Source organism: Gymnodraco acuticeps, unplaced genomic scaffold (genome assembly GCF_902827175.1).
Source record: "Gymnodraco acuticeps unplaced genomic scaffold, fGymAcu1.1, whole genome shotgun sequence".
NCBI lineage: Eukaryota > Metazoa > Chordata > Actinopteri > Perciformes > Bathydraconidae > Gymnodraco > Gymnodraco acuticeps.
This window is the reverse complement of record NW_022990764.1, coordinates 165,213-184,602: the sequence shown is the minus strand read 5'-3', so window position 1 is coordinate 184,602 and position 19,390 is coordinate 165,213. Positions and strand designations below refer to the sequence as shown.

The 19,390-nt window shown below is 43.5% G+C and overlaps 1 protein-coding gene across 1 annotated transcript; it reads left to right on the top strand.

Moving 5' to 3' along the window:
- Positions 1-408: 408 nt before the first annotated feature.
- On the top strand, positions 409-13,978 carry irs2b (insulin receptor substrate 2b). Its single transcript, XM_034232390.1, has 2 exons — positions 409-4,028; positions 11,574-13,978. The coding sequence occupies exons 1-2, from the start codon at positions 680-682 to the stop codon at positions 11,576-11,578; spliced, it is 3,354 nt and encodes a 1,117-aa protein (XP_034088281.1). The 5' UTR covers positions 409-679; the 3' UTR covers positions 11,579-13,978.
- Positions 13,979-19,390: the final 5,412 nt, after the last annotated feature.

Below are 19,390 nucleotides of genomic sequence, written 5' to 3'. Positions count from 1 at the left end.
AAAACACCAGTGGTGGGTATAAGAATATACTATGGGAATACAACAATAAGATTTCTAAATAAACACATTATTCATTAAAATAAATTCCTTAAGCCAAACTATTCTCATTCTTGTTATTATATACTCGAATTACTATTAATACTAATAGCCTATGATATCCACTTTAATTCCATGACGAAATGTAAGCTTTCGGTTCAGAAAATTGATATATTTAGATTGACAAAAATATTCACAGCAAATGTTGGATCACAGGACCAGAGCTGCTATAAATAAAGTCCTGACCGACTACGCTCAAATGAGTCGGAAGAGGGCAGAGTAATAGTAGGAGGGATTTTTCCTTCTCTCTCTCTCTCCTTTGAATGGTGCCATCTCACTCAAGCATTCATAGCGTTTCCACCAATAAGCCCAATGAGCTGAGTGCGCACCGCCCACTGTCGGTGTGTGTGTATTTGTTTCTCCTCCTTTTTTCTTTTTTACACAGAGCTGGATGTGTAGATCGTCACATGTTGTTTCGCCTCCACAGTCCGGACACTAGCAGACATGTGTTATTTATTGCTTTGCTGTGGGAGAAGACGAACGATTGCACAACCGGCTCTGGAAAGAGAGGATTAAAATAAAGTGCGTTTCTTTAGCAACTCGAGGAAAGGAAGCATTGTGTCTGATAGCGAAGGACACGATAATGGCGAGTTCGCCAACCACGGGAGATCAGCCGTTATTGACCAGTAATACGATCAACAATATCAAGAAATGCGGATATCTAAAGAAGCAGAAACATGGACATAAGCGTTTTTTCGTTTTAAAAGAGTCGAGCGAAGGTTCCCCTTCCCGACTGGAGTACTACGAGAGTGAGAAGAAATGGAAAAACAAATCGGCCGCCAAGAGAGTTATTCTCCTGGACTGCTGTCTTAATATCAACAAGAGAGCGGACGCAAAACACAAATATCTAATTGCTCTTTATACCAAGGATGAGTATTTTGCAGTGGCTGCAGAAAATGAGCAGGAGCAGGAGAGCTGGTACCGGGTGCTGTCGGATTTAATGGCAGAGGGGAAAGTCTACGACGGCTCGGCGTCCAACTCTGCGTCCTCGCTGGTTGGCTTCGACGAGGCGAGCTACGGGGTAATAACCCCGGCTACCGCCGTCTACAAGGAGGTCTGGCAAGTAAACCTGAAATCAAAAGGCTTGGGACAGACCAGAAATGTGACCGGAGTGTACAGGCTATGTCTCTCCAGCCGGACTATCAGCTTTGTGAAGCTGAACTCAGAGGTTGCCTCCGTCATTTTACAGCTGATGAATATCCGGAGGTGCGGCCATTCTGACAGCTTTTTCTTCATTGAGGTTGGTCGGTCTGCAGCCACGGGTCCGGGGGAGTTCTGGATGCAGGCGGATGACTCTGTGGTGGCTCAAAATATCCACGAAACTATCTTGGAGGCTATGAAAGCCCTGAAGGAGCTGTCGGAATTCCGTCCCCGCAGCAAGAGCCAGTCGTCTGGGACAAACCCCATCTCTGTGCCCACCCGGAGGCACCTGAATCATCTCCCCCCCAGCCAGACCGGGCTCACCCGGCGCTCGCGCACTGACAGCATGGCTATGACCTCTCCTGTGAGCAGATTTTCCTCCTGTAGAATACGCACGGCTAGCGAGGGCGATGGCACCATGGCACGTCCCCTGTCAGTGACTGGCAGCCCCCTCAGCCCAGGGGTCCACAGGACCCTCCTGACCAGGTCTCACACCATTTCGATGCGCCCTTGTAGAACATTTGAATTTTCTTCCCTCCAGCACAGTAAGTCCATGTCTATGCCCCTGTCTCCTTCCCCACCCATAGCCACCCATAGACATGGGAGTATATCCTCCTGCCCAGACACCAGTGCCCCCCGCCCCTCCAGCTGCAGTGCCTCCTTCTCAGGCTCCCCCAGTGATGCTGGTTTTATATCTTGTGAGGAGTATGGCTCTAGCCCTGCGGACGCACGGGACCTTAGGCTACCGCTCTCCCTCCGTAGCAACACTCCTGAGTCTCTGAGAGCAGACACCCCCCCCTCCCGGGATGGCAGTGAGCTTGATGGCTACACCATAATGGAGCGGCAGAATGGTTACCGCCGGTTACCGGAGCTGGAAAAGGCTTATCGAAAGCGCACATACTCCCTCACTACCCCCCGCCAGCCGAGGGGTCCACCCCAGGTATCTTCAGCCTCTCTGGATGAGTATACTCTTATGAAGGCCACTTACAACAGTGGAAGCCAGTCTTTTCGAAGGTGTCACACAGCCTCCCCAAAAGGCATCTATCCTGAGGATTATAGGGACATTCACATTGGCAATAGTGGTCTCCAAGGTGACAGTGGCTATATGCCCATGATGCCAGGTGTACCACATCCAGGGTCCAAGCATGACCCCTATATGCCCATGAGCCCAATGTGTGTTTCTGCTCCAAAGCAGATCATCAACCCCCGCTCACACTCTTCAGCAGGGCTGGTCCCACACACAGACTCCCCTGGGAGTGTTTCGCTGGAGGACAGTGGCTATATGCGGATGTTGTGCGGAACCAAAATGTCAGTGGAGAGCACTGATGGAAAGCTCACCAATGGAGAGTACCTGAACATGTCTCCGGTTGACCCTCTGGGGTCTGTCACACCCCCAGACTACATCCTCAGTCCTTCAGGGGGAGATACCTATCCCCTGCATCATCACAGACAGCCTTATTTTTACAGCTCTCTGCCACACTCAGTTAAAGGCCAGTTGCAGCGCAGCGGGTCCACAGACAAAGACCAGTATGTGGTGATGAGTTTACAGAGACAGAGCATAGAAGAGGAGTCAAACTATTGTCCTATCTCTCCGGTGAACTCTGAGGCCAGCAGCTCTCCGGGGACACCAAGCACCCCTTCTTCTGCCCCATCTCCTGCCCCATCTCCTATCAGATTAGCTTGGGTGGATGGAGGTCTTGTACACAGGAATAGGGTGTGTCGGCCCACCCGCCTGGCTCTGGAATCCCTTAGAACACTACCATGTATGAGTGAACACCCGCTTCCCTCAGAGCCACGCAGCCCTGGAGAGTACATCAACATCGACTTTAGTAGTGCTACTCGCGACCAGCTGGCATGTAAAGAGAGCTCCGAGTCATCTTTGAGTTTTATCTGTGAAGAGGGGGGATCCCTGCCACTCTCAGACTATGCTAATGTTGATGTCATCTCCCCGGGTCACCTTGGCCAACACAACTCAGGGGCTTCTCCCCCTGCAGGGTGCCTAGACCACAAGCCTGAAGTTCTGTCTTGTCCTAGTGTGGTGAAAATCCATCAGAACAGGCAGGGATGTGAGAAGGGAGAAGAGAAAAAAAACATAGAGAGAAATACTGAGGAGAGGGGGATGGTAGAGGAATATCCTCTCCAACAGCAGGTGAGCCAGCCTGCTCCAGTCAAGGATGACTACACTGAGATGACTTTCAGTCCTCCGGCCCCTCTACCTGCTCTCTGCCCCCCTGAGGATGCCCCCCTCCCCACCAGCCCCACAGCCTGTGTCCAGAGACTCAGCCTTGACAGCAGCATTATGGATGGGGTGCCCGCTGTGGACTCTTTTCTCCTGGGGGGTCCTTCGTTATCTGGATCCCTTGTGGATCCACACAGAGGGGCCAAAGTGATCCGAGCTGACCCTCAGGGGCGCCGGCGGCACAGTTCGGAGACCTTTTCCTCCACCACCACTGTCACACCAGTGTGCCCATCCTTTGCCCACGACACCAAGCGGCACAGCTCTGCCTCTGTGGAGAATGTGTCGCACACTGTCTGCAGCTCTGAGGGTTCAGACGAGGACAATAGCAGCAACAGCCCCATGTGCAGGGACTTGTCAGCTGGTTATCAAAATGGACTTAACTACATTGCCTTAAACTTGATGGAGGGAAACATTGGAGGATCCAGGTTAGGCAGCTGTGATGGACTTCTGAGGTTCAAGACGACAGCCTGTGGATGCAAAGGGGGCATGAACGGTTTCAACACTAGCCCCTACGCCAGCATGGGATTCAAGGAGACTGCTGCTGCTGTTAAAGGTGAGTGTTTTCATAATCGTCACACACACTCATTCATGCAGTATGTTTTCCTTCATGAAGGGAGTGGTGTCAGGGCTTAAGAGTAGGATAGAGATCCGCCTCAGGGCTACTGTATACTCTGTAATCGTTGCTAACCAGCACTTCTGTGCTCCTATTTTATTCCAAAGTTGAAAATAATGATAGTTTTTAAGAGAACAAACTGAGAACAAGCAGCTTCATTTGTGTGTCTGCAGTTGATCCTATGTGCTTAACACAGACAATAGATTTAACCTGGAGCCAAAACATAGTGTGTAATCTACTTCTGGTTAGCTATATTATAACCATTTCCTTTCATATAATCCTAATATTGCATTAATTACTTATCTGTAGTTTAAAATATAGGCAAAGCCACAACCATGATCCTCTGAAATAACAACCTATTGTGTTATGTTATAAAATGTATCAACAGCGTTAACCAGTTGCATCCGTTTTACACTAAAACAAACCGACAGCAGTTGTCAGTCTTAAAACTTGGGCTACTATAGCTCAGATGAGTAAAGTTGTTATGAATATAGCTGTTGGGTGTAGGCTGCGATGTTTAGCGATAATTAGTCTCCTACTCGTCACACCCAAGACAAATCTCAAGGCTGTTCGATGCTGAGGAAGGCTGTTTGCTCAGTCTTTGATCTGCTTCAAACTGCACACAGTGAGATTGCAGAATAGAGACACCGGAAAACGATGGTTTACATAGCTCCAAATAAAAGCTTAGAAAATAAAAGCACTAAAGTGTGCCAAACCTCAAAAGTACGTTCTATTCACAGCATGTTGTTTTTGCAATTTATTGATTTTCTCAAGGGAAACCACAACTGTATTTCAATTTAGCATTCAATAGCTTTAACAAGGTTTTATTTTGAAACCACCTTATTCTGAAAAGTATGGCCGAAGTTGTCATGTTTTATATTTTGGCTTGCTTGATGCTGCTGTTGTGTATTTGTGATTGGGTCTCTTCCCTCAGTGACGCAGTTTTATTCCACGTCAGTGTTTAAAAAATACATGTAGTCTGATCCAGTGACGCATGCAGCATTACACATGATGCACACATGGAAGTAGCTAAAACATGCAAAGAAAATATATTTACTTTCCCTTTTATAACAGTGTATTCTAGCTTTTATAAGGCTGCTATGGGTGTAAAGGCATGACATCTCAATGACTAGGAGTTTTTTAAGTAGGACGAAACAATAGCCTAGTATATTACCTTTCACCTCATTTTGTTCACTATCCCTGTGAGTCAGGAGGCTGTGTACACGATGGTGAAATACTAGAGTTTAATTGCTGTTTGTGTTTTTTACGACAAGCTTGTCTCTCTTTGTATCTGTCTTTGCTGGCTCTCATGCTCTGAGTGCAGGCAGCATGGGGCTTGGTGCAAGTCATCGGGTTCCCCAGAAAAACAAGTGAGTCAGTTGTTTATCAATTGTCAGGTACTGGGTTTCAGGACTGGAATGCGGGCGGTGTGCAAAGGTTGCTGGGAGAGGTGAATGCTCACTTGTTTTTCTAACCTGGTGGGATGGACCCAGAGGGAGGATTTTTTTCTTACTTCGTTCACAAACACATTAATTGAACAATGTTACACAAGAGTTGGCGCTCACACATTTTATTAAGAACATGTAAATGTATGCAGGCACACACACTTACTTGTTATGAACCTTAACACCCTATGTGAAAGTTCTTGTCCATAGACTTCATTGTGTCCTGGAACTTTGTCTCTTATAGGACAGGGCCTAATTATTGAATATTTGTACCACACTGGAGACGTTTGTCCAATGTTATGAGAGCAGGGGAGGAGGAAAGAAGTAGGCGGAGGAACAATGATGAAGGATGGATGACTTTTTGTGTTCTTCATTGACAACAAAATAGACAATTGAACTGTTGCAACGGTGAAATGGAGGAGTTACAAGGCAATGAAGCAACAAAAAGAAGTTCCATTCTTGCAAGAGTGGGCCTTTCTCATTTCTTGGTTACATAAGCCCTTCCTAACAAACAAATAAATGTGTACATAGTAGTGAATGACTCTGCTCTCTGATCAGGAATGTAACCAGTGTTGCAAGTCATTGATACTTATCAAAACACAAAAACACCTCTGTTCCTTGTGTGTGTTTGTGAGGATAAGAAAGTACATGAAAGTACTACAACCAGGAAGGCCTTATCACATTCTTGTGTTATTATCACTGAGTGAACTATGATTTGCAATTTCAGCAGGACATACATTTTTATATTAAATTAGGATCCGGAAATCAAAATCCTGTTGGAGAGGGATAGAGACTTTGCTCCTAAGCAGATCCTCCCAGTCTGTATATTCATGTAGCTCTGTGAAGATTATTGGGTCCATTAGTTGAGGGGCTACACTGTTGTTGTTTGGGTTTTGGCCCTGACATGAGGTGCACGGAAAGGGGAGGTGATGGGCCAGAGGAGAGGGCTGTTTAGCTTTCAGTGCACGCCTTCTGGCCCCTGTCAACAATGTCAGTTTCTTGACCTTTGAACTACCAATGTGTGTGTGAGAGACTGTGAGCGGGGGAGGGATATTGCAAAAGCGACATTTCCAGAAAACCACACACCTCCATCTCTGTGGGCAAAACAAAACAGGGAGTGTGTGCACTATTTTTACATCTTCTTACTCCCACCCCTTTTAGAGTAAATCTCTCTTGCCAATCTTCTCTTTTCTCCATTAAAGCTCCTTTAATGGAGAAGCCCCTGTGTCCCCCCCCCCCCCCCCCGGTCACTTTTTCCCCACTTCTGTCCTCATCTTTGTAATGTTTTTCTCCCTGGCTAAAAGTAGGGGTGCAGACAGAGGGGGAGACTGACTCACACTCTCCATGACTTTCATTAGTGGGCACAGACTACTTTGTCTGTGCGTCTTCATCTCTTGTGTGTGTACATGTATATGGGGCCATAAGCAGATGGTGGAGTGGTGGAGAGGTGGGGGGGTCAGGGGTTTTGCACCTGCCCTGCCAAGCAGTGCTCACTGGTTCTCCCTTCAGAGGAGAGTGACAATACGCTAATGGTTGGCCGCCATCTGCCACAACAACAACAGGGAGAAGGTGGGGGTGTGGCGAGGCAGTTTCAAGAAGCCATACACCAACCCAAAACCCTTCCCCCCCTTCTCCTCTACGTCCTCCTCCCCCGTTTCTCTCTCCAGGCATTGGTTTCTGTTTTTCAGAAATCATGTGGTCTACCCCCCCTTTCACCCCCCCCCCCCTCACACACACCTTCTCCACACCAGTTCGTTTGAGCTGAGTTTATGCTGTTGTTATCTGACCTCATTGGACTGTCTCTGATTGGCTTTTCACACGAGGCCATTGAGGATTGTCTAACGTTGCATTAAACAATTAGCTAGTCATATCTGATCAGAGCCAATAACAACACTCTCACTCCTCTGGCTGCTTCACTTATCTCACACTGCCAACAACAAAACCAACAATGTATAGTTAACTCTTTTTTTTTTAGCATTGAATTCAAATGTGTAGAGCATTCACTGTTATTGGATCAGTCAATTTACAGGAAATTAATGAACAGCTATTTTGATTGATTTATCTTTTTATTCATTTTTAATTCCATTTTTCTGTTTTCTTTATGTATCTTGTAGTTAGTTCATATCATTGAATTGTTTGGTACTTTTGGTGTGAAGACATTTAAAACAATGTTTTTGTTGTGGCTTGTTTAAGGCCTGATGGGAAAGTCTTTGACAGAATAGCTTACAAGTGCAGTTAGTTTGTCCACATATCATACATATATAAACAGTAAATACCGTATATTGCCGTTTTTATAGTTAAATAATATGCGCCTACATAATATGTTGCTGTTGAACAGCCAAATAATTCCACCCTGGAACATTTAGTGCCACCAACAATGCCTCATTATTTGATTACGTACTATAATTTGAGGAACATTAAATCATTGTCCTCACCTGTACTGTACACCTCTCCCCTTCAGGAAAATACACATACCTGGCCGACTGATACATAACTCTCTGAGTAAAGTAGGGCGGGGTGTTCCAGTGCTAGATTAAAAAAAAGGCAGCCTACCATATCCTCAGTTTAGCTTGGAGGTAAGAAGGATTACATTCACTTCAGGATTAGACATAGTTGAGAAGCTTGTTTTGCCTAGAGGATGAGGAAGAGATAGAGCTTCTGTGTGTAGTAGTACTTCCACACAAAACACACACTAGTGTAATGGCTTCAGGCCGATTTTTTAGATTTTCATTCATAATAGTCTGGCTCATCATAAATGCTTCTCTAGCTCTCTGGACCCAATTACTGTATTAATGCTTCTTCATAGAGGTCTATTATATACAGTAGTTAAGCATAGGATTAGCTCTCAGCTGAGAGGATTGGCTTTGTCATGTGTGATAGCAAAATAAAATATTTGGCTTTAACACAGTAGGTCAGACTAAAGAAGACTTAAATTCACAAACTTCGGTTCTGGGAAACTGCAATTGGCTTCTTTCATAACGTTCGGACATTTATAGTCCACATTTATTAATTGAGAAAAAAAACCAAGTTATCTTGCTCCAATGTTTCTGTGAAAAGCCACAGAATGAATGTTCAAAGATACAAAATAATGACAAGTTTTTCCGGAATGTGTAATAATTAGTCAGCTGGAAGCAGGGTAAACATGTTGTTTTTGTTTTGTTGGTCATAGAGGTGTGGGAGGTCAGGGGTGAAGAGTCTGTCAGTGTTTGTTTGGTCGAGTGCTGCTGTAGATCAGGGAGGAGCTGGCAGGGCAGGAATGTAAACAGAGCAGATCCAAGCCTGTAGAAGGAAACCTGCTCTCAACATCGGTTTAGTTGTTTGCAGAAGCTCTCACAGCGTAACTACAATAAAAAAACAGTTGATGATCCTCTTTCTTCCTAGCTACTCATAAAAACAGTTGGAGCAGTTCTTCTTCATTCACAGTTCTGCCACCACACAGAACTACTCGAGCAGGCGACAGCAGACTCGGGGACATGTTTACTCTGCTTCTGAAGCACCAGAGAGGCTGCTAATACATGCCTGAGTGTGTGTCCTAGTCCTGAATGGAGCATGGCTAAATTTAGCCTGTGAGAACTAAATAAATAATGAACAGAGCTTGAATGTGTGTGTGCGTGTGTGTGCGTGTGTGTGTGTGTGTGGGGGTTGTGACAGGGGGCACCGTTTTTTTTTTTAGAGGGGTGTGTGCTCCAAAAAGAGGAGGGGTAGGAGCCATTGGGTTCATTCCCCGCTGGACGACTGTCCCCTTCTCTCAAACCCCCTCCCCAAATCTCCCCGCCCACCCACACTTTTTCGCAAAACAGCATGTGTTTGAATAGCAGTGTGTGTGGCGAGTCCCCATATGTGCACATTGTCCTATAGCACCATTGTTCATACAATAGTCATCATGTTTTTTAGAGCTTATGGACATGGCTACACTTGATTGCTAATCTGAGCTGTGGGTCATTCAACTCTCCTTCCCGGCAGATCTCTGTCATTCTCACCCAGGTGTCTGCCTCTACAGGCCACTGTAGAAACACACACACAGTTTGTTATTGACCGCCCGGTCCCATGACCTCAACGCATTCCTCTTCCTCTCTGTCAGGTTGATTCTGTTACTGTGGTTTTTCCACAACTTTGAACCCCAACTGTTTATATTTTCATCTGTCTCTGACACCCATGAAAAGATGAAGAGACAAAGCTCAGCCAGCACAGGTGGCCCCAGGATGGAAATCAATTATTCTGTCTTTAAATTGAACTATGGGGTACCATATTTTAGTATTTGTAGAAATGCATCAGCCTCAATGCATTTTATTAACTTCTTTGATATTTTGGTCATCAGTAAGTGTTATGGCTAGGGATGGGTATCGTTTGAAATTTATCGATTCCGATTTCGATTCCGGTTCTGCTTATCGATTCCGGTTCTTATCGATTCCCCGTTTCGATTCCAAAATTGTAAAATAAAGAGGTCAAACGTTTAGATAACAAAAATATATTTATTCTTAAAAGCTTTAACTGAAATTGTTACTAAAAAATATACATGCAATACAAATGTATTGCACAATAGCTGTGCTTTATTTTAACTGAGCTATGCCTGTGGCAAGCTATTAACAGGCATTACACTTTGCCTTTTCTTTTTCTTTTTTAGTGTAGTGGAGCCTCACTTCAGAGTGTTTACCGCGACCTATCTTTGGTGTTATGAAGTGACTGAGCTCGTGAAATGTCTACGGGAGGGCGGGGAGCATCGCTGCGGGGCAACTGTGGACCTCTGTCGCCTGTCAGCGCAATTTTATATGATGCCGTTTAAAAAAATGAAGGGCGGTGCCGGCCGTCAGCGTACCGAGCCGGCCGTCAACGGCCCGCTGACGACCGGCCGTTCTGTGATTCTCCAGGTCCGCCCTGTATTCCACCGGGTCACCGCAGCACCGCGGTGCAGACGGACCCGCTGGAATACAGGGTCTACCGCGATTAGGAACCGTTAAGCAGAACCGAAATTGTGTATTTTGTATGGGTACCCGGTACCCGGCATTTTCTTATCGGTTCTCATCTGGAACCGAGTTTCGGTTCCCAACCCTAGTTATGGCAAACTTCTTTTAAAGCTTTAGATTTTATATTAACCTTGATTTTCCTTTATGGTGCATATAGGGCAAAGAGAGAGAACAGACGTGTGTGTGTGTTTATGGTGGGAGCGGTTGAGAAGGGGCTACTAGTGAGGACTCTGAATGAAAGGTTTGTTTACAGAATGATGATCACATCCAGCTTTGTGAAAACAGCTCTTGTTCGTGGCTGGGGAAGAGAGGGAGACAGCAAATGAGGGAAGAAATGCAGCCGCGTAGAGGGGCTTTGTGTGTGTTTGTGTGTGTGTCAGCCAAGACTTCCGCTCCCATTTGATAGCTCTGCATGCAAATGAAACCTCAACAACAAGTACACCGGGGCAAGGGTCAGCACAGCTTTCCACTGGAGAAAAGTGACACTGTAGATCCAGGAATTATAGTGGGCAAACACACAGCTGTGGTGTGTGTGGGAGTGAACCTGAAATTGTTTGTTCATTTGACTTCAGTAGGTTTGCAATCAAGAATACCTAGGTGTGTGTGATTGTGTGTGACTGTTGTTGCTGTCTCCTTTTCCATCACAGGAGAGTCCTGTGTCAGCCGCACACTGCTAAATGCCACTTTGTTTTTCCCCTGCCATGAAAGCACCTGCCACTTCAGTGTCTACCAGCTGAGGAATACACACACACACACACACACACACACACACACACACACACACACACACACACACACACACACACACACACCACACACACACACACACACACACACATACATACACAAAAGCAGGCGACTTGAAGAGCACTTATTCCTTACTTGGTAACAGAGTTGGGGTATCCGTTTGAACTCCCTCTATTGCTTCGTTCTATGTAATAAATCACACATACTGTGTGTAAGTACACTTAAATTAAGTCTCCCTTACGTAGTATAAACAAAAAAAGATAATAAAGTTAGATGAAAGATCATGTCTATGAATCTCATGGCAACTTATTTTATTTTTCTTCTTTCAGAATAAAGGCTGAAGGGTCCTCCCACCCCTCTCCTCTCCTCCCTCCTGTGAACGTAGGATTTCACTGCAGCCAAGTGACGAGGTCGCCGCAGCGACAGCTGGACCATGTGCTGCAGTCAATGTCCTTTGACCTCTTTACCCCGCCTTTGAGGGTCGCGGAGACAACCATCACCATGGCAACACGGACACTTGACCCTTGCCCCCAAATCTTCGCTCTGCTTTTTCTTGGCACCAAAACATTAAGGCGCCATTGCTGCTGCTGTACTAGATTACCTTAAAAATAACAAGAACTTAAACAGACTTTTAACCCTAACTCTAGATTGGTAACTATTTATCTCTACATACACCTGCAAAATTATTCTGCAGTATATTGTTATTTTACTTATTCTTATTGTTATTATTGCCATTCATACATTTTCAGCTGGTCTGCTTTTGGCTTCAGCCAATAGTTGCCAGATACTCTGAACCAAACCTGCAAAGAATAGCGTGCACACATATACACAAAATACCTTTCATGCATACAGATTACATATATTTATTTATTTATTATGTATGTATGCATTTAATGAAGTGTGTGTGTGTGTGTGTGTGTGTGTGTGAATTTGTATACAGATTATACTGCAAAAAGAGGTGGCATTTATGAACATATTTAAAAATCAAAGTTAACAATTGCTAAAAAGAAAAACCTACCTCAGCAAAAACCAGGTTGGTACCAATTCACAAGGTAGAAATATATATAAAATATTTATTTTCAGAGGTGAATGTTTTTTAAAAATCACCAATCCAAAGCCTTACTCTAGCCATCAGCCCCCGTCTGATGGACCTTTTTAAAGTTTGGACCTATAAACACGCAGTATATCAAAGAGATAACAGATCATCTGACTGAATGTTCATCAAAGACAGCCTCTCTGAGATTACGATTCTTCTCTCCCAACCTTACATTTATTACAAGAGTATGTATTAAAGATCCAGAGTAATATATGTATTATTATGCCTGAGATGGAGGATTCAAACACGTACAAAATATCCAGAGGACTTTAGAGGAATACCTGACATTGCATTGCCCCCAAACATGCATGCAGGTTTCACACATCCACACATTGCAGCGTGAACCAGATTCAACTGGACCTGAAAACCAGATCTGTGGCCTGTCTGAGCCCAAGTCTCCCACCTTTATACACTTTATACTCAGCCACTGCACACGGTACATCCTGCACAGTCTGCAGGAAGTTATGACCTGTCAGGAGAAGAGACATGGACATGAATGTTTGAAGTTATTAATACAAATTAACTGACAGCTCAGAATCTTACATTTTCTCACCTGATGCCTCATTGCAGAGCTCTGCCAAGCCACATGGTTGTCTGGCAGGTGCAGGAAGCGCTGGGCAATGTGGCAAATCTGATTGGCTGTTCAATGAGCCGCTCGATAGCTTGAATCCACTCGAGGCTGAGAGAGAGCCAGACGAGACACACAGGAGCTAATGCATGGTCTTACACTTACAAACTTTCTAGATTGTAACACAAGACACATTGAATGTAGTACATGCTGTGCTCTGAGCTTGGGAACACACAACCCAACAACGACCACAACAATTGCAACAACGACAGTAAAATATGCAGAGGTACTGAACCAAAACTATGATGCTGATACAAGCCGAATTAAAGAAACAAACCAGGGGAAGTATCTTTTTATTTATCTGAATTCACTGGTACTTAACCGTTGCCTATATACTGTAAACAGTGCGGTGTTACAGAGAATTACATTTAACAAACGCTGAGAAACTTTGAGAGATGTTAAGTTAAATAACTTATGTTGTTTGTACTGTACATAGTATGTGTTTGAGTGAACTTTCTGATACAACAAAAGCACTAATTAAGTTATATGCTAACCAGTTTGGTTTGGCTTGATTTTTTTAAACTGTCATGGGATAGTCTTGTGAAATGAATGCCACTACGAGGACATTTTCTAATGCTGTAATTCTGAAAAAAAGATTTGGAGAGAAATCATTAATAATTTACATCAATAATGGCATATATTTACAAAGATGTACCAAATGTATAAATACTGTTAATAATGGTTGTTAAACCTTAAATCTGATTTTTGCTGTTTGTACATTTTTTTCCTCCAAATTTGAAATGAAAACTTTTTTGTGTTCGTTTTTTGCTAATCGAGCCTCTTGGTGTTTTGAGCAGTGTTTTGCATTTGAATAATGTTTCAAGTTTTTATTCAGCATCTAAAGGATACAAACGTGGGCTTATCTTGCTGTGTCTTTCATTGTAAATATTTCATATTCTGCATATTGTAATGCTACTAAGAGATGATGATTTAAACTTAGTTCATTGCTTTAGATTGAATAGATTCTTTATAGACACATGAAATAAATAATGATGTTATTTAAGAAACCATTTGCCTCTCTGTTTCTGTTCTCCTCCCTCTCTCCTCCCCGACATCACAATGTTTTATGTGAATAGGCATAGCAGATGTTTCAATTCAGTTCCCTGCCTCTTTCATTAAGAAACCCTCATTAGGAAAGAGAGGACATCTTGATTCTCTTTCATTTCCCATGTCCCTCCTTGTGTTTTTAAAGCCCTGCTTCCTATCGAGAAACAGTGCATTAAGAATTGGGTGTAGGCCTAACCTTGTGTTGCCTCCAGCATTAGCATTGTTATTGTTTTTCTGCGCATGGCTCCCAGTCCCCACCCCCAGCAATAGTAATTGGACCAGCATGTTGAAACAGACCCTGGAACTGGGAGGGAATCAATAACACAGTGATAGGATTATGATCTTGCACCCTTAGCCATATGCTGTCAGATTATTCATTCTCACAGCCTTGCTAATTAAAATGATAATTCATGCTAAGAGTATAGGTCTAATAGTCTGCTATGGCATGTATTTTTTCTTTTAATGTTTATTTTATTAGCTTTCTTTTGAATACTGCTTAATGTCTTTCATTTTTTGTAAAGCACTTTGAATTGCCTTGTGTTGAAAAGTGCTATACAAATAAACTTGCCTTGCCTTGCCTATGGCTATGTTGTGTGTTTGGATTGGAGGAGGGGTTGGCTTTAGGTTTGTATGCATTTGCAGGGTGGGACATGACATGTTTGTACTTAAATCTTAAGTATGTGAGCAGTACAGATGGCTTAAGTCAGAAAGGGGTGGACGAAAACAGCTGGAAGGTAGGGGCGGTGGAGAAATGTGCCGGTTGACTGACAGAGCAAGGGTAGAATGGTTAGCCTGAAGGTAGATCTCTTCCATTAGGCTGATTTGTCGCTATAGCATATGCAGAAGCTAAATGGCTAATGAGAGAGCAAAATCCTTAAGAGCAAAGTGTGACATATTCTCTGTAAACCATATCTCATCCATCACTGGTCTCTTCATTGCTCCTGTTTCCGTCTTGCTCATAAAGTTTAATTAAAGACTAAGTTATCTCATTTAATAGTAAAGAAAGGATAGAAAATAAGCTTCAGGCATTTTATTCTGGGTCTTTTTACTCTATTCTGACCGAATCAGAAACCCTTCATTTGTCACGCAATGGGGAAATGTACTACTCACTGTCAAAAGGCTGATGAGGAAAATTATAATACTTGTGTAACTGTAAGTTGATAAAGTCAAACAGAAGATAATACTTTAGCATAGTGTCTATGTTCCATGCAAATCAGTATTGCCTCGTGAATTTTGTCTACGTATCAGCTGTGTGAATGTATATGCGTGTGTGTGAGTTTGTTAGGGGGGGGGTGCAACAGTAGATAGGTCCATATGAGCAGTGTAAAGTAGCCGGTCTCCCCAGGGAGTCATCAGCCTTATGGACAGAGACCTGCAGAAGCTCCACAGGAAATGGCATGCTTCCGGAAAAGCTGTCTGGGACACTGCCACTACATTAGAGGCGGATGTGTGTGGGTGTGTGCTTTTAAAAGGGTTAACCGAGGTCCCCCACAGCAATCTGTCTTCAGTTGGTTTGTGTGACCAGCCTCGGTCAATGTCTAACATCTTTTCTGTATTGCAGTGTGAGTGCTCTGAAGAGAGAGAGAATACCTTGAGCACAAACATACTGTTAATAAACACATCACTTTATATTTAATTTAATTTTGTTGCACTGAAAATTTAAAAAATGACCGTACCATTTTAATTATCTTCTCCATGAGCAGAATACTGACATTGCAGGTTTATTCAAGTCACACTGCATGATTGGTTTAATACAATTTTGGTTGCAATCAATTGCATGTGGTACAATATAAATTATGGGGCAAATCAGATAGTCTGAGGAATGCTCTAAGTATCATGATGCATTTCAAGTAGAAAACATTATAGATCAAAGAAAAATAATGTAGGCAGTTACGCATTCATTTCTATAACGTTTTTGAGACTTTCATAGAAGTTTCAATTGGGACTTAAAGTGGCCTTTTCCAAATGAGCATGGCTGTATATGGTGACGTTCTCTGTATTACGTATAATTTTAAAGTTGTGATCGTAGTTTGCTGAAGATACCATTTTCTGTAATCCAAACAGGTGTCAACACAAAAGATGTCTGACGCAGAAAGAAATGTGTCCTCCTCTGACCACAAGCCAAATATTTGCAATCCGTCAAGCTCCGTCAACCCAGGCAGCAGATGTGGTCTGGAGCTGTGCACATTCCTCTTTATTAAGGTGTTCAGATATTTCCCACAGATCCAACAAGAAGGAATGCAAACACTTCTGAATTCAGGAATTGTTTCACTATATTCTTATATAGCCTACTGGTTACTGCATGGGGGAGAATGTCTGACAGGTTCTTGAGAAAGTGAGAGAGTAAAGGGGTGAGTGCATATCCTGAGGCACACGGGATTTTACTATTGTGAGTGTATGTGTGTTTGGTTGCTTGCTTCAACACACTTGTGTCATCATTTCAGTGTTACATAATCCGTCAGCAATAGTTTGGTAAACAACAGTTGACTTCCTCTTTCCAGTGAAACCTGAGAATGCAAACATTATTTCTTCCCATCCACTTTTACACACACGCACCAACATACATACACACTGGCTTCATTCAGACACAGTTAAGCATCAAAGTCTGCATTCAAACATTTTAATTCCCCTATGAATATTTTATCCGGTTGATATGGCCAGGGAAAGGAAAGTTAGGGGCTCTCTGCTGGAACTGCTATCTCCGCGACCCGACCACGGATAAGCGGGAGAAGATGGATGGATGAATATTTTAAAGAGAAAACGAGACATGATATTATGTCACCTGGTTAAATAAAGGCTACAACATGTCAGTGTACGGTTGATCAAATCCTGCACCATTATGTTTAATCACCATAGTCGGAAACAGTGCATGTCTACCATAAGTCAGTATGGAGGTCCCATACCTTGGGACCAGTATACAGTCTATGGTCTGACCCAGCGTGTATTTTGCAAGAATGCTCATGTGTGAGTGACTTTTTCTCACTCACATGTGTTAGTGTGTGCGTATGCATGTGCTTCTAAGTATACACATGTGTTTATTCAGCCCTGTTCAGCTGACGTTCCCAGCTGTTTCCAGGTAGTGTTTCTCACGCTTCCTGCTGCATCTCCTGTTTCTCACGCTGGCTCTGACAGTTATTCCAATGAACACACAAACACACACACTGTCCCGCCTCTTTACCTGGCCAACAGGTGAACAAAAAAAACACCTAACACACTCACGCGCACACACATCACTTCCTGTTTCTGATGATAGAGGCACAACAAAGACAGACAAGGATAAGCCCACCCCAGACCAACACACACACACACACCACACACACACACACACACCACCACACACACACACACACACACACACACACACACACACACACACACAACACACACCACACACACACACACACACACACACACACACACACACACACACACACACCACACACACACACACCACACACACACACACACCACACACCCCATTCAGGTGGGTTTAATCTGACACAGTGTACAACATTACTACAAAACAAAGGTCAAATCCCAACCCCCCCAACACACACACCAACAGGTTCACATATTGTTGGTGGTTTGGCCTAGTTCAGCTTAAGATATAACAACAGCAAACAGACCCATTCACACATGCTTGTAGATGTATTTAAAACAATGATTGGAGGAGAAAGGGAAGACAGAAAGAGGTTATTATATAAGAGTTATTTGATCCCCTAGTGGTGTTCAAACAGTATCTGGGCTTGGCAGTATATCTAAACTGATATTGTGATATGACACCAGATATTGTCTTACATTTATGGTACCATCGCCCAATTGTCTTTGGCTGGTTTTGAAGGCTGCATGACAGTAAATGGATATCATTTTCTGAACTAACCGGACTGTTTTAATAGTTATAATATTTGCCATGACACAGTTTGTCATTATGTCCACATAATTGATGAATTTATATTAAAATAAATTCAATGTTGTAAATATTCTATGTAAAAAACAATAGTCAACCCTACAATGTTTTCTCCATGTCGATATCAAGGTATTTGATCAGAAATATTTGGATATTTGATTTTCTCCATATAATCCAACCTGTGATCCCCTTTCTGCTGTGTTTGAATTGTCTGTAACTGTGTGTGTGTGTGTGTGTGTGTGTGTGTGTGTGTGTGTGTGTGTGTGTGTGTGTGTGTGTGTGTGTGTGTGTGTGTGTGTGTGTGTGTGTGTGTGTGTGTGTGTGTGTGTGTGTGTGTGTGTGTGTGTGTGTGTGTGTGTGTGTGTGTGTGTACAGATGTGTGAATGACAAGGGAGAAACAGGAAGAGGCAGGTAAGCGAGATGGAAAGACAAAGACTGCGGGGGCGGATGGGGGGTTGGAGATGAGATGTGGGAATGTGCGGGAAGCGACATGATGAGCTCATGCGCTCTCCTGGCCCTGCCCACTGTGTGTGACTCACACTCGGCAGGTGCGTCTGTGTTTGTAGCTGCAGGTCAGCTCAGGGTGTGTCCTCATTACACTGCTGGGGGAACATGTTTCCTCAAGCACAGGTAGAGCTATTCATCACAGAGGTGTTCCAACTGCTTCCCTTCTTTATTACCACGCTTAGCCTAATAACAGCCACTATGAGTAACAGAAAGACAGGCTTTTACACTATCCATTATTGGACATACATTTAAAGAATGGTGGCCCTGGAGAGTATATGATGTAGGATTACACATTTATAAACTCTTGAGTATGCAGTCCATTGAAAGAAACCACACCCTCTCTTAAACAGCACCAATATTTGAGTCCCCGGCTACAAGTCTTCTCTTCTGTTCCCTTCCCTGCTTCTGCCTCAAAGTGATGGATATGGTTTGTGGAGACGGCAAACGACCTGCAGACAGCCACCAGCTCCTTAGATGGAAACAAAATCTGCTTCTTCGGCTGCTGAGTGTCATGGTGCAGCATGTGTGGATTTCATTTGGTGATCATGTGTGTATATGTTCAAGGAAAACTCACAACTCAGATATAACCTATGTTAAAGTCACTGGCAACAAATACAAATACATCCCCCTGCCTGGTTGCTTTTCTGTTTCTGTTCCTTGTGTGCTAAAACTTGAAAAACTGCACTCTGTCATGGACATCCTAAGCTGCTAACAATTCACTCTCTCAACACACTGTCAGCCTTGGGGAAATTCCAGTTGAAAGACATTGCAGTAATACCAGCTTTAACAGCCCTTACACATGTCTACCCGAATATCTGTCTGTCTGGAAACACGTTTTTTGTTTTTAATTTTTAGTACCCTAAATAATGAAAAGAACACAAGGTAAAATAAGTTGAAGCCTACACACCAAGGCCCTCACTCAAATGTTCATCTCAATGAGTCTTGCTAATTTTGTAATGCA